Consider the following 14,182-nt stretch of genomic DNA (forward strand, 5'->3'; position numbering starts at 1 on the left):
GACTCGCACTTGACCAAATTTCATGTTTATTAATTTATGAAAGCTTTAACAGTATATGAAATGATAAATAATGTTATCTTTTAATTTGAATTCATAATTGTGAACTATAAATCTGTTGAAGTGATTGAGAGCTTTGAGGAAGTTTAAGATAAGTATACCTATTAACTTGAAATTAAATTCAGGAGTAAGTTATGAAATAATTTATTACAGTACTAATTAGCTATATAAGCTGAGCAGGGTGGTGCAGTTGAGGAGAACAGTCACGCCGCGGTGCAGCATGAGAGGCTGTAAGAAGAGTCAGCTTCAGGCGGACGGATGCGGCTCCGTGCGTGTGGAATGTGGAGAGTTCCACTTAAAGTACTGAGACGTAATAATTCAAGTGTTAGGAATAAACTTGAACGCAATAGCATTACAAATCTGCTCTTGTCGATGCATTTTTTAATGAAACATTTATTTTATGTGCCATCGAGGACCTCTAACAACGTGAAATCCTATTAATTAGTTTGTCGACTCAAGCCATAATTTTCTTGGCTATTGATAGATTTTGTATTCATCATCAGCCTATCGCAGTCCACTGCTGGGCATAGGCCTCTCCAAGTGCACGCCACTGAGATCGATTTTCGGCTTCTCGCATCCAGCTCCTGCCAGCCGTCTTGCGCAAGTCATCACTCCACCGTGCCTGAGGACGTCCTACACTACGTTTGCCGAGGCGTGGTCTCCACTCTAGAACTCGTTTACCCCATTTTGTATTGTATAGGGAATCTGTCTGTCTTACTTATTGTGCGTAAATTTCTATTCTTTCGTACAACCAGCATTTAGTCGAGCAAGTTATAAATAACGTATCATAATTTGGAGTGTAGTTAATGTTTAGCAGATGTCTAGCACTTAAGGTACAAGTTTTGCTTGGTTTCCAGCTAAATAGCATTGCGTGCAAGTAGTCGACGATTATAATTATTATTGCAATTCGCATTATTGCAGGCGCGTCCCCAGCGCAAGCGCCTGCCGCAGCGCTCATAGCAAAAGGCGCGCTGACGTCCGCGTGCTATAACTGACGACACATGACTCTTTATAATGTTTATTTAAATGACGATATAAATAAAAAAATGGGTACAAAAAAGGAGTATTTAGTATAAAGTTCTCACGTCACACGTAACGAACTAAGAACAAAAGTTGAGCCAATCATTATCGTGCGGCGATGGTGGAATAAAATGGTGGTTTATGTAACACTAGGGCCCCAAAACTGCTATTTTAATGGCCATTTAAATGATTATGACCCCATTCATTCGTTTGCCAGGCATTACATTCGCAAGTCGCGGAATAGTGAATGTCAGTACTAATGGGAAAATGTTTGGGAGAATTAGATTAGTGTCAAATTGAATCCAATTTCCATTAATTTATCGGCAATTTTAAATAGCGGATTCGGGCCCCAGAGCGGGAGTGTTGGCCACAGCCCAGCCACCAGCGCCACCAGCGCCACATTATTGATCAAACTGTTTCCTATCCGACCGTTGGGGGATCCTCCGTCACAGTAAAACTGTCGATTGTTTTTGCCATATACTTACGTATAGGTATAGTCTTGATGGTCTAGAAAGAGGTCAGTAGCTCAGACTGCTGTACCGGAAGTTGTGGGTTTGATTCCTATCCAGGACATTTTTTTGGAGTGTAATGAGCACGGAGATTTAAGAAATCAACATTATTTAAGTGTTAGTCTTCGTCAAGATTCGAAGTCAGAAAAACCCTCTTTAAGTATTCGCTTGGATGACACCTACCAAAAAGGTCAGCTTAGCGCGGATAGAGTACCTAGCTATAGATAATGTTGCTACTTTAAAGAGATTTCTGTACTAAAATGTATTTCCGTATGTTATTCAGTTTTGGAAACGGTCGGTTTCATAGTAACAATTTATCAGTAAGCCTTTCCTCATTGTGGGGTGACAGCTCAAGTCCAAGTTACTGGGGGCACCGGCTTTATGGAGCCTGTTGTACTCGACTGCTTCAGAAGGCTGGCGAAAAGGACTTGAGAACGCAACCATGCGCAAACAAACACGAACAGGCGACCGACCGACCGACCGACCGACCTTCTCCAGCGACCGAGGTGTTTCAGAGTTATAAGACTACGACTTGCATTCGATTTTTGCTCCAACTCCCGTAGTTAGGAGATTTTTGGCTAAGACAATTAAAAGTCGGTTACATGTATCACTATAAACTGCAATAATATTTAAATACTTCCCTCAAATGCTTAAAAAGGTAAATCAATTCTCGTACGGCTACAAAATGTTACCATGTATGTAGATTTTTTGCTTTTGAATCCTTCGTGTTTGATTGTTTACGTCGCGTTGTGTTGATTTCAAACGGCTCTCACCATGAAATCACAGACAAAACTCAGATCTAACCAATCACTATAATATAATATATATAATATAATATATCCTGGGACAACTCACACACGGTTATCTGATCCCAAGCTAAGCAGAGCTTGTGTTATAGTAACCAGACAACTGATAAACTTACTTATATATTTCTAAATACATACATATTATAGATAAATTACACCCAGACACAGAACAAATGATCGTGCTCATTACACAACATTTGTCCTGGGCGGGAATCGAACCCACGACCTCCGGTATAGCAGTCAGGGTCACTAACCACAAGACCAACGGGCCAGTCAGACTATCAAAATTGGTTCGCCATTTGGTTTAGGTTAACAATCTTAACTTAGGTTTCTTTCTCTAAAGACTCAGTCTTAAAATAAAATACAACTAAAACAATAATGAAGATTAACAAATCAAATAAATCACTGAACTAAATCAGTAATTTCTTTATTTATTTACTAGCGGTGGTCCGCGGCTCCGCTCGCGGTGTCTTTCAGTGTAAAGCATAATAGGTACATACTGTCGTAAATTATACTTTTACTAGTCGAGTAAACAGTGCCCTATTTTTATTCTAATCCCTCCAAGACACAGCATATGTGTACAAAATTTCATGATGGTCGGTTAAGTATTTTTCGCTTGATAGCCTAGCAAACAAACTTCAATTCACATTTATAATATTAGTAGGGATGTGTTTCTATAAAAAATACAAGAAGATTTAGATTTCTATTATACAGTAGTTGTTTACCTTTTTAATTCCCTAAAGAAAATTTGTAGAGTTATAAAAATATTCATATTTTCGGTAGGAGTTCTGTAGAGTACAAAATTGTATGTTGCTGCAAATCTTCAATGAAGCCAACACCCCTCAAGTTAGAGCGGATGGGGTTCTGGTTGTAGGAGTCATCATACACACTGGAGGAATAACGAGCATCAAAACGACTGTGACCATAACTATAAAAATAGGTTTAATACTAGCATTTAATAGATTAGGGAGCGTGCGGGCGTGTCACCGGTGCGGCGGCAGGAAGGCGAGCGCGCGCAGCACGCGGTCGACGCGCGCGACGAGCTGCTCGCGCCAGCGCCACAGCGTGGTGTCGCGCACGGGCTGCGCGCTCAGCTCGGCGCAGCTCTTGCTGAGCGCCGTGACGCAGTCGGCGCGGTAGTGCTGCAGGCGCGCGTGCCGCGTGTCCAGCGCGTACGAGCTGCACGCGCCGCCCAGGCACGCCAGCGGGAAGTGGTTGTGCAGCGCCAGCACGCGGTCCGTCTCGTGGAACGCCTGCAACACACGGTTGTAGTGTGAGCCACGAGTTACAGCCCGTACAGGAGGTAACAGGAGAGGGACGCTACGTACCTTGACGTACTGTCCGGGCTTGGTGAAGTTCCTGGTGCGGTACACGTGCTGGAGCATGTGCATGTAGTGCGGCACGCCGTCCTCCCAGCCGTGCTCGTGGCGCAGCGAGTCCAGGAAGTACAGGTTGGACGCGTGGTAGGAGGAGCGCATGGGCTTGCCGTCGGCGGGCGCGGACAGCGGCAGCACGCGCCGCATGAGGCTCGCCCAGTCGGGGTCCTCGACCGGCACGATCACCTCGTCGATATCCAGCAGCGCCAGCCAGCGGTACTCGTACATGTGCCGGTACAGACAGTCGTTGTACGGGATCAGCTCCATCTGCCGCTTGTTTGTAGTCTTCTTCTTGAGGTACATGTGCTGCAGGCCGGGCAGGTTGGGCTGCCCGCCCGGCAGGGTGATGGGCGTGACCGTGACCACGCCCTCCGCCGCGTAATAGTCCAGCACCTTGGTGATGTTCGGGTGGACTTGCAGCTCGTAGAAAAATATCTTGTCGGCCCCCATCTGCCTCACCAGCTCGATCCACTCCACGATGCGCACAGACAGGTCCTCGTGCTGGAAGTCCAGGCCCTTGACACAGATGGCGAAGTCCTTGCGCTTATCGGGCGGCGCGGGGCGGTCGTAGTGCACGCGCAGGTTGTTGGTGGCGCGGTCGCAGGGGTTCTCCACGAGCGACACGGACGCGGGCACCAGGTGGCGCACCTCGGCCGGCAGCACGCACGCTAGCAGGTAGGGCTGCAGCACGCGGTCGCGGTAGTTGCCCCACTTGCTGTTCCACACGTACTTGTACTCCAGGTTGCGCACCACGACGGGCGCTTCGCGCTCCTCGAACCACAGTTGGCAGTGCGTGGCCAGCGTGGGCCGGATGCGGTCGTGCACGGCCAGGATGCGCACGGCGGGCCCGATGCGCGACGTGTTACGCGCGTCCATGTACGCGCCGTACAGGTGGAACACGCCCTCGCTGGCGTGCATCGTCTGCCAGTACGTGTTGTGGAACTCCAAGTCGTAGATGGAAGGGAAGGGCGCGCAGTCCTTCTTCTTGAAAAACTTGTTTTTATCATCCTTGTGTTTATGCCAATAGGCGAGCGGCAACGAGGGCAGGCGGCGCTCGGCGTCGGCCCGGAGCTCGGCCTCGGTGAGCACGCGCGTGTCGGTGGCGGGCAGCGCGGGCGCGGGCCCCGGCGCGGGCGTGGAGGCCGCGGCCTCGGACTGCAGCAGCAGGCGCGCGGGCGGCGCGGGCGGCGCGCGGCGCGGCGGCGGCTGCAGGTGCGGCAGCGCCAGCGCCGCCAGCGTGCCCCAGCACAGCAGCGCGGCCAGCCAGCGCAGGCGCGCGCGGGTCCCGCCGCCGCACCAGCGCACGCACCACCCTCGCATCACCTGCAACACGAGCGCTCTCGTCACCATCTCGTCACACACATGTCGCGGGCTCACACACAGCCGCCACTCAACTCGTGAGGCGCGCTGCCGCTGCTGCAGCCGCGCGCCCTCGCCGCTCACATGCCGCTCTCGCTCAGGCGGCCTTTACTACAATTTACTAGTTAAACTGGTCATAATATATCATTATAAACAGAACCCCCTCGAACCAAATGCCCCCCGGGAAGACCCTCACATCCTAAACCTAACACTACTACTTATATTACTAAGGTCATGGAAGTGACAGCATGTAATGCTTGACACATTTGACAACGGTAGATGCAAGCCATAGACTAGAGGCTCAAGATGAATAAGAATGTTTGCAGTGTGGAGCTATGTTGTGGAGTTTGTTGCGCCGTTTCTTCTTCACAGCTAGAGCACTTAGGGTGGGCGATACGGGGAGCTGTCTGTGTAACTTTGACATTCAATAAGTGCTACTTTGTAGCCTTTGTTGAATAAATGGATTTTGATTTTGATTTTTTGATTTTAACGGGAATATGTGTAGCAGGGTGTCATGCACCATAGTGGATATGTCCTGCGCATGCGCTCTTGATGACACAACACATGTTACGTGAAGGACGCGCAGAATCCGGCAACTAGGATAAACGATTTGAAAGGTTGGATTTATTCGGTCGCTAGGAATTGGTGTCGCGCGGCTCGGCGCGGCGCTAATCGCTGCGAGTGAGTGACGAGCGTGGCATTGGGTTAGCTTCGCAGCCGGCGCCACGCGTGTGGAATACGCCACACCTATGCATGTCCGATGAATTTTATGTAAATTTCAAATTATTTGTAGCGTTCAAATGCATTCACATCTGCATTTCAGAACCCATTTCCTACAAACAGCATGCATCGCGCCGCAACATCACATGCTGTGTAAAGACTCTTCCTCCTCCCAGATGCGGCCGCGTCACGTTACACTTGAGCGTGCACACTATTCCATGTCACGTCAGTTCGACACGAACGATTAACAGCGCTCAATATAACACTTGGCACTGCTCTGCGCTTTGCTCCAGTTTCACAAGCCACACTCCGCTAATTAATAAGTCAGTAAATAAACAGCAGTTCACGTTGCGGTGACGCCGGTCTCTGCATGTGTTCCTAGGTAGGAGCGTCCCATTACAACCATGCTGTAGGCATGAAGTAGGCGGCAGGTTAAGGCATTGCATTAGAACTGGAACGCGGGAGTACGGTGAGGAGATGGCATGTTCCGCAAGAGCAGCGCGTGCTTATGTGGGAGAGGAGTGGGGGGGGGGGTAAACAGTAAGAACCCTAACTAACATTGAGTTAGGCTGCACGGTCCCTCCGTAAGTCTGTCATCAGGCGCCTCATGAACCGTGACAACTAAACAGTTGGAATTTTCAGATATCAGTTGCCATCACATGAAATATGAATAATTAAAATCGAGGTTAAACAAACAGTGGTAGGTACAGTCATAAATGGTATGGGTGACCACTTTTTTAGCATGTTTGTTTTTCATTCTCCTTGTGCTTAACTCTGTGCCGCGACTTCAACATGCATTTGAACCGTTTTTCTTTGGTAACCTTAAGTTTGCATATTGTTTTGCATTATGATTACTATCATAAAAACGACTCCCTCTCTAAAGGAAGTAGTCCTTGTGACGGGGGTTTCACAAACATTCAAGGCACACCGCTCAGTGATTCAAGAGAAGCACTTGTGTATCACTCAACTGCTAGTTTTACTCGGGGTTCGAACTCTCGGACAGTGGGTTTGGGTTATAGTCATATTGATATGCGGCTGGGGGTGAAGTCTCTTATCCAAAATGTTAGATTCGACAACAAATGCCTGTTACGACTCCACATGTAACATTTGTGGATACAAGTTCATTAGATAAGGTAATCTGAAAAACATAAAACCTGATTGCAATCGCGGATAACATGAACATAGTACTTCATAACGGGAGGCTCATTTGCGCGATAATGTCGTGCTTATTTATGATGGTCGGCCACAAAGAGTATGCGTGCGAGTGCGGCGCAGCGGGCTCCTGCGCGTGTCAAACTTTACTGTACTTTACTCACGCACACACGCACACACCAACTCACACAAGTGGAAAACTAATAACTCACGGCGGAACACTATGTTTAGGATTATATTACAATAATTAGCTGATTTGAGTTCGATAAGGACTCAATTGCCAAAGTGTTTTAATAAAACCATAAAAAATCTTAATTTAATTGAGAAATAATAGCGCGATTATCGCAATAAGATATGTCCGTATCGCCGCCCAGACCTGCCTTACCCAGTAGGTTGAGGAGGTAAGCTTGGTGTAACGTAGGTTCCATGTAAAACACGACACCCGAGTGCGTCACACAGCCTTACAAGCCGCTGCCGCTGCCAAGTGTACTGTACGGGTGCACATAAATAGCGCAGGACTTGTTGCTCCTGCGGCGGCTGGAGCTGTCACACGTCACATCAAACACATCGCGCTGGCAGCTATTCATTAGCAGAGCGACGCGCCCAGCTTAGGCATTCCACGAGGCAAGAAACTCAAGGCATTTCGGGCATCGCATACTGGACAGGGATTGTGCGCATTACAACCGCAAGGGTGACAAGCATTTAACAATTATTATGAGTTTCAGTCAAATTCCGCTTATAAACGAAACGATACTGAATTGTAATGAGACTTATATTGAAAGCGCTTGCGCACGCGATCACAAAATTACTTCCATTCTAGTAATTAAAGTGAATGTGTAAATGGCAACAGAACAAAATGAAAACACTGCATGCGCTCTGCGCGTAACATTCAAACGCAAAAATTATTAAGGAAACGGTCGCAGCTCTCGTTGCGCCCGCGGTAGGGGAGCGAGGACTCTACATCTGGCACTCATACATTCGCTACGGTTCATTGATTGGTTCACTCATTCATTATGCATTTTAGTTATAACGGTTATATGTATACTATTGTTATGTCTCTGGCACAGACTGGCTATAGCTGTATAGTTTCTGTTCCTACCAGGGGGGCTGCGAGTCGCGAGGACGACTCGGAAGTGAGCGGAGTGCGCTACGTAACGTCCGTCGTCGAAGCGTGATCTTAATGCATACAGATGTAATGTCAAAGGGTAAGAGTCGTGAGAGGCGGCTGGCGGCGGTCTCGGCTGAGAGAAAGCGCCTCCACAAGCTAGCGGCACGACACAGCGATCTGATGAATATTCTAATGCGCACAATATGTGGCACGAGCACCGCGTGCGCTCCGGAAGGTTTCTAAACGATGTGGGTTTTAATGAATATTCCTAAGTATGTAATACATGATGCAGGCGGGATGGCGGCGCACACGTGTCCAGTACTCCGATGAGAGCAGCCGGCGCGCCGCGCTGCTGGGCTCCTCTGCTCAATCTCGCGTGCTCGGCGACGGCATTACTCGCGCCTGACTCACTGCTGCCAAACGGGCTTTTAACGGCTGTTGTGTACAATTACTTTTGCATCATGAGGTCCATCTTTGATTCGTAAAACCTTGAAAGTGTTTTCTGCTTCAGTAGAAGCTTGTGTGACACAATTTGTACTCAGGCACTGACCACATCTCGAATGTGGGCCCTACCCAAGTAAGCATAATCAAGTCAAAGACCACGAATTGTTGCTGCGTGCACAGCACAGGATTTTATTTGACACAATAGATATCTCTACAATTTATAAAAGTTTTAGCTACAGTGGACCGTCCATGTATATTCTTCCGTAGAGTAGAGGTGGATGGATCCTGGCAGATACATCACATCTTAAATTATTGTTCTGCCCAAGGCCTCTATATGTCGGCCTGTGTCGCTGTGCACGCCTGTAAAAAGGACCAGCACACTTTATTTCATTTCATTTTATGTGCTGTCTTAAATATCTAATATGTATCCTGCATATATAATTATAATTATTGGGTTGATTTGCCTAATAGAAACTACATCTCTTGATTGTCAAATGTTATGATTGCATATATTGCTCAGACAGTGACATGCGTTACGAAGGTGTCCATGCAGACGACGCTGCTATTGTGTTGAGAGAGTGTACTGCGTGATGTCATTACGAGTACTATTAACTCTTGTATTAAATAAGTTTTCTTACTTTGTCTAATGTACTGATTTCAGACGTAACACATACACACACACTCACGCCAGGACTCGGTTTGCGGGGCCTTGCGTTGGTGATTGTTAGGTCATGATATGTTGCACAACTCGCTAGTCTAGATCTAACTAATGCAGTGTGATTAACCGACATCAGCTGGATCGTCTTATTTGTTTCAAGACACGACGCTGCTCCAAAAAGCCCTCTGGGTATCGGGACTTGGTACACCATCTTAGCTTTAGCTGCGCCCTCTCAAACAACATTAAACGCTCTAAGGAGGGGTACCGACGTGGCGGCTCCGGCGGCGGCCTGCTCAGCTGATGCCAGATAACAGACACAATAGCTGCCCCCCCCCCCCGGCCCCCTCGCCCTTGCACGTCGGTGAGCCGGGCTGCGGCGGGCAGCTCTACATAATAGACTTGGTGTTGATTATTTAATCGTTATGTTATGATCAGCGTGCGAACGCTCTCAGCGCGCGCATTGTCGCTGCGCTCGGGCGCTAGTTTCACCTTGTGGAGAAACCGGAGCGTTTCACTGCGCGACACTCTACCTGTTCCTGTAGAGCGCGGGCACACGACAGCCACTGTCGTCGCTTTATCCCGCAGATCACTTTGCTTATATCATCCAGGTCAACGAGGTGGATTTCTTCATCCTCTCATATCAACTTGGAATCTAACTGAATTCACCCAACTGAAGTGTGTACAGTTATTGAAGTGTTTCTTCACTTTTAATTACACTACATTTCACATTTCGAGTATGTTTTCTTCACATCTACGTCAAAATAGTGATTGTATTCGCAGATTACATTAAGAAGTTTACAAACAACGTAAAATGAAAAATATTTCAATGAATAATTGACTTATTCTTTTAGTAAAAGAATGAAGCTAAAACTGTTTTCACACTTTCATCCTAATTATAAGCCGGCGGTGCTCAACACACTTGAAGACGACATTGGTGTGTGGCACTAGCTGTGTGTGCTAGCCGCTCAGAGTGTCTCCGGCGTTGGGGTCAGGGTTTGAGCAGTCGACGGGTTAGCTCGCAACACTCGAGTCGCTAGCGCCTGCCCCGCCACGATCTAGTGCCTATCTTTATTGACTGTTGTGTACTATGAAAACTTAGTAACATCCAACATCCTAATGACTTAAAAGAATGAGTATTATCAATTAATTGAATTAACAGCTCATTAAGAATTATGCGAGTTTGAGACGCTCAGGGCTAAAGTCTTCGGTTTCGGCAAGACTTATATTTAAACTAAAAGATAGGCGTTTAAACTTTATTAGAAGACTCTCTAGAAGAGACTTCTAAAGAGCCTGAAAACGGACGGTCATCAGCGCGGATTAGGGATCCTCGTAAACTATTGAAAAATGACAAAGTTTCGCGTGAGAAGGAAGTTATGAACGAACTTTTAAAAGCAGAAAATGTTTCTAGAGTCAGTACTAAACGTGTTTGAGTGTTTAATTTAGACATACCTACTAGAAGGCACTACACCAGAGGACGAAATTCGTATTAAAGATGTTTCGAAAAGTCCACCGTCCACGTCATCGGCCTAGCCTTATTATCTATACTAATATATAAAGCTGAAGAGTTTGTTTGTTTGTTTGTTTGAACGCGCTAATCTCAGGAACTACTGGTACAAATTGAAAAATTCTTTTTGTGTTGAATAGACCATTAATCGAGGAAGGCTTTAGGCTATAAACCATCACGCTGCGACTAATAGGAGCGAAGATACAATGGAAAATGTAAAAAAAACAGGACGGGAATAAATCATAACTTATATCTTCTTCTACCCACGGGAACGAAGTCGCGGGCAACAGCTAGTAAGTACATAATATTTGATAGACTCTACAGGTACAGACGATTAAACAGGGAATCATATCCTATGTATGACACTTGTGGACAACGAGAAATAGGTGATGGCTTCCCGATTTAACATATTGTATTAATAATTCTGTTTCTTTTAATACATATTAAGGAGTTAGTCTACCACCACGCAAAAGGAACATGTCCTTGAAATGCGTTCATTGGAATGATTGCCCAAAAAATGAAAAGAATAAAACATTATTTTTTATTATTATAGACAAGTTGACGGTTAGGTTTGCACTGCTGAATTTCCTATTAGCCGAGTATACCACGGCCTTAGAGCGGCATAGCTTGGGAAGTCAAGCTGTGGGCGATTTTTCTGTAGATGTCGCATCTTCCATGCATCCATGCGCCTTCATGTTAAAGCTCTAAACCTCATCCATACAACAATCATCATCGTCCTAGCCTATTCCTAATCATGTTGGGGTTGGCTCCTAGTCCAATCGGATTCAGCTAAGAACTAGTGTTTTACAAGGAGCGACTGACTATCTGGCCTCCTCGACCCAGTTACCAGGGCAACACCAGTAACCACTCCATAATACCCCTTAGTTAAACTGGTTTTCAGTCTTTCAAGCTTCTGACTACCTGTTACGACTGTAAAAGATGTACATATGAATAACAGCTGGGTCCTACAATTTAACGTGCCTTCCGAAACACGGAGGAACTCGTTATGACAAAGATGGTCACACATTTACGAACTAACCAAGTCAAGCGTAGCTTAACCTATGATCGATTCACTTATGCAGTTAACTTATAACTTAGCCACGAGCTCCTCCTGAGGTCCGCCTAGATCGGTTGAAGAAAAGAATGACGATTGACATAACTGATCCTTTAAAGCGAATAGGAAGGTAGAGATCACTCGTAGGCCTAGGGCAGTACGGTACAAACTCGACACAAAATGATTTGTATTTTGCATAAAAAATAATCAACACAAAAAGGAATGTGGACATTAGCATATTGATTTCCATATCACCGACCAGCGGCCGCAGTGAATATAGGACAGACCGGGTAACGGATCACTACACACTACACAACTGGTTTTACTGTTCACTAACACACACTAACGTCGAGATATTTATCATTATTATAATTCTTTATAGTTTATAGTCACCTATTATATCATCTGACCGACTAAGTTTTCTGCACGATTTCTAGGCAGGCCACAAATTTTTACATTGAATTGTGGAGTCCCACAGGGCAGCACTTGGTCCCCTTTATATTTTGAAATAGGCGGCTACATAATTTATTTAGTGTCGGTGACGGCAATAGTTACAACAAAAACGCTAGCGTCAAATTAATATCGAATAAAATAGAAGTGACGTAGGTTTTTATAATTAATTTATTTCGGTCGCACTGTAAACATTTTATAATTGAGCAGAACAGGTCCACAATAGCAAAACATAATACTTTTGCATTTGATTTGCATTACTTTGTAATTGTCTGAGTCAGTCATGAATGCGCTCTCAAATATTTATACGTTTTTATAAACCTATCAAGTTTACATTGAAATGGCCAACTAGTGTATAGGACATTACAATATGAATGGAATACAAATGGGTTGCAAATGAACCGGAAAGCGGAGCGATGCGTTATGAGTACTGCCGTGATTGTGTAGCACACGAGCCGGTCCCGGCGGCGGCCGGAGCCACTGTACGAGGTGTGTCTAATAAGTTCCGATATCATTTACTTTGCGGATGTAGGCAGTGTAGGCACTGTTCACTGTCATCTTATGGTATTCGTTATAAGTAGCAAAGCTCAGACATTTAAGGGTTTCTGCAAAATCTCAATGTTTGTGCACATGTATTAAGATCTCGCTATAGGTATGTATAAAAAACTCAGATCACAGACTACTGTGCGCAGATTTACAAATTGTCATAGGCACTTTGATTAAGGTCAAAGTAATATCCGCGCAGACATCGGCCTAGGATCCGCAAACCAGGAACAACTCTGTACGCGATCTGTGAGTGAGGAGCTTGCGAAGTACAGGGTAGCCGCAGCGCTCGGGCGCGCAGGAGCCACTCGCCCCTTCCCAGTTTGTATTGTAAATATAGAAAGACGCCGGACGTTGCTCCCTTTGTAACAACACGAACAATGCATGGAGAGACCGCCACTCATTATGCTAATGGCTGACTAAGCAAGGTTTCGATAATATCAGGTAAATCCAAGCAAGTACTATAGGTTCTAGCTAAGCAGATTGGGACCTAAGTACGTTGTCTTGTAAGTTACGTGAATAAGACAGTAAGAAATGTACCCGTGGCAGTCGTGTTTGTAAGAACATACCTTGACACCTTTACCACAACTGGTTTCGAGTCGCCGTGTTAGCATCTGGCGGAAACAATGGAACAGCACGGACTCGCCGCGAGTAGCCCGACTGATGAAGATCTTTGTGTCCCGTCGTTATCCAAATGGGCACATCACTATTAACTGAATTGACACCGTCCAGTCGCGTCTCAAATTGCATCGGCGAGCGGAGCTGAGTACAATGTTTTATCAGTACCATAGAACCGCGTTCGAGACGTGACCAGCGCCAAATTAGGGAAATGTATTATATCAATGATAGAATGTAGTCGCTCCACGTTCGCTGCGGGCTGCGAGTGTTCCAAGGAGCGTGCAACCGGTTACCATCGAGACGGCGGCGGTGGCGGCGGCGGCCGGGGGTAGGAAGCGGCGCTCGGGTGCTCACCTTGAGTGCACCCGTCAGCAGAGAGGGCGGGGGTGCGGCGGCTGCAGCGGGCGAGCGCTCATACTCGCGCGGTCGACGACCTGCTGCTCCGCGCGTAACTGTACAACACACTCACTAACACTCGCGACTTGACGACTGCGCGACTGACTAGCAGGAGATCGCGGGACGGACTGAGCCGGCGCCCGCGCCCAGCGCCGCGTGCGCCGGCGGCCTTGACCGCCCCCACCGCACCGCCCCCCCCCCCGGGCAAAGCTCTCCCCGCCGCCCCTCGGCGGCCGCATCTGCAGCGCGCCTCTCTGCGGGCTGCGCCTGCGATGCACGACGCACGCCGGGATCCGCGCAGAATCCGCGGCCGTGAGTTCCGAGCCGGGCTGGCGAAAGTCAATACCGTTAGGCAATGGTTACACAGGCTGTATTTGATAGCGGTAATCTCCGCGTGTGATCGCTGTC

At 46.9% G+C, this 14,182-nt stretch overlaps 1 protein-coding gene across 1 annotated transcript; it reads right to left on the minus strand.

Annotated features, from left to right (window-relative positions):
* Positions 1 to 2,771: 2,771 nt before the first annotated feature.
* On the minus strand, positions 2,772 to 13,918 carry LOC113495548. The gene is made up of 3 exons (XM_026874306.1): positions 13,733 to 13,918; positions 3,721 to 5,091; positions 2,772 to 3,645 (listed from the first exon to the last, which is right to left on the minus strand). Exons 2-3 carry the CDS (start codon positions 5,086 to 5,088, stop codon positions 3,376 to 3,378), a joined length of 1,638 nt encoding a protein of 545 aa, XP_026730107.1. The 5' UTR covers positions 5,089 to 5,091; positions 13,733 to 13,918; the 3' UTR covers positions 2,772 to 3,375.
* Positions 13,919 to 14,182: the final 264 nt, after the last annotated feature.

Source organism: Trichoplusia ni, chromosome 1 (assembly GCF_003590095.1).
Source record: "Trichoplusia ni isolate ovarian cell line Hi5 chromosome 1, tn1, whole genome shotgun sequence".
In the NCBI taxonomy this organism is placed as follows: domain Eukaryota; kingdom Metazoa; phylum Arthropoda; class Insecta; order Lepidoptera; family Noctuidae; genus Trichoplusia; species Trichoplusia ni.

What these genes read in the sequence shown, in the direction of transcription:
- LOC113495548 (XM_026874306.1), bottom strand. Translation starts at nt 5,088, where the DNA reads ATGCGAGGGTGGTGCGTGCGCTGGTGCGGCGGCGGGACCCGCGCGCGC. An exon ending in AGCCCGGACAGTACGTCAAG is followed by an intron (nt 3,646 to 3,720) that starts GTACGTAGCGTC and finishes CGTGTGTTGCAG; the next exon opens with GCGTTCCACGAGACGGACCG.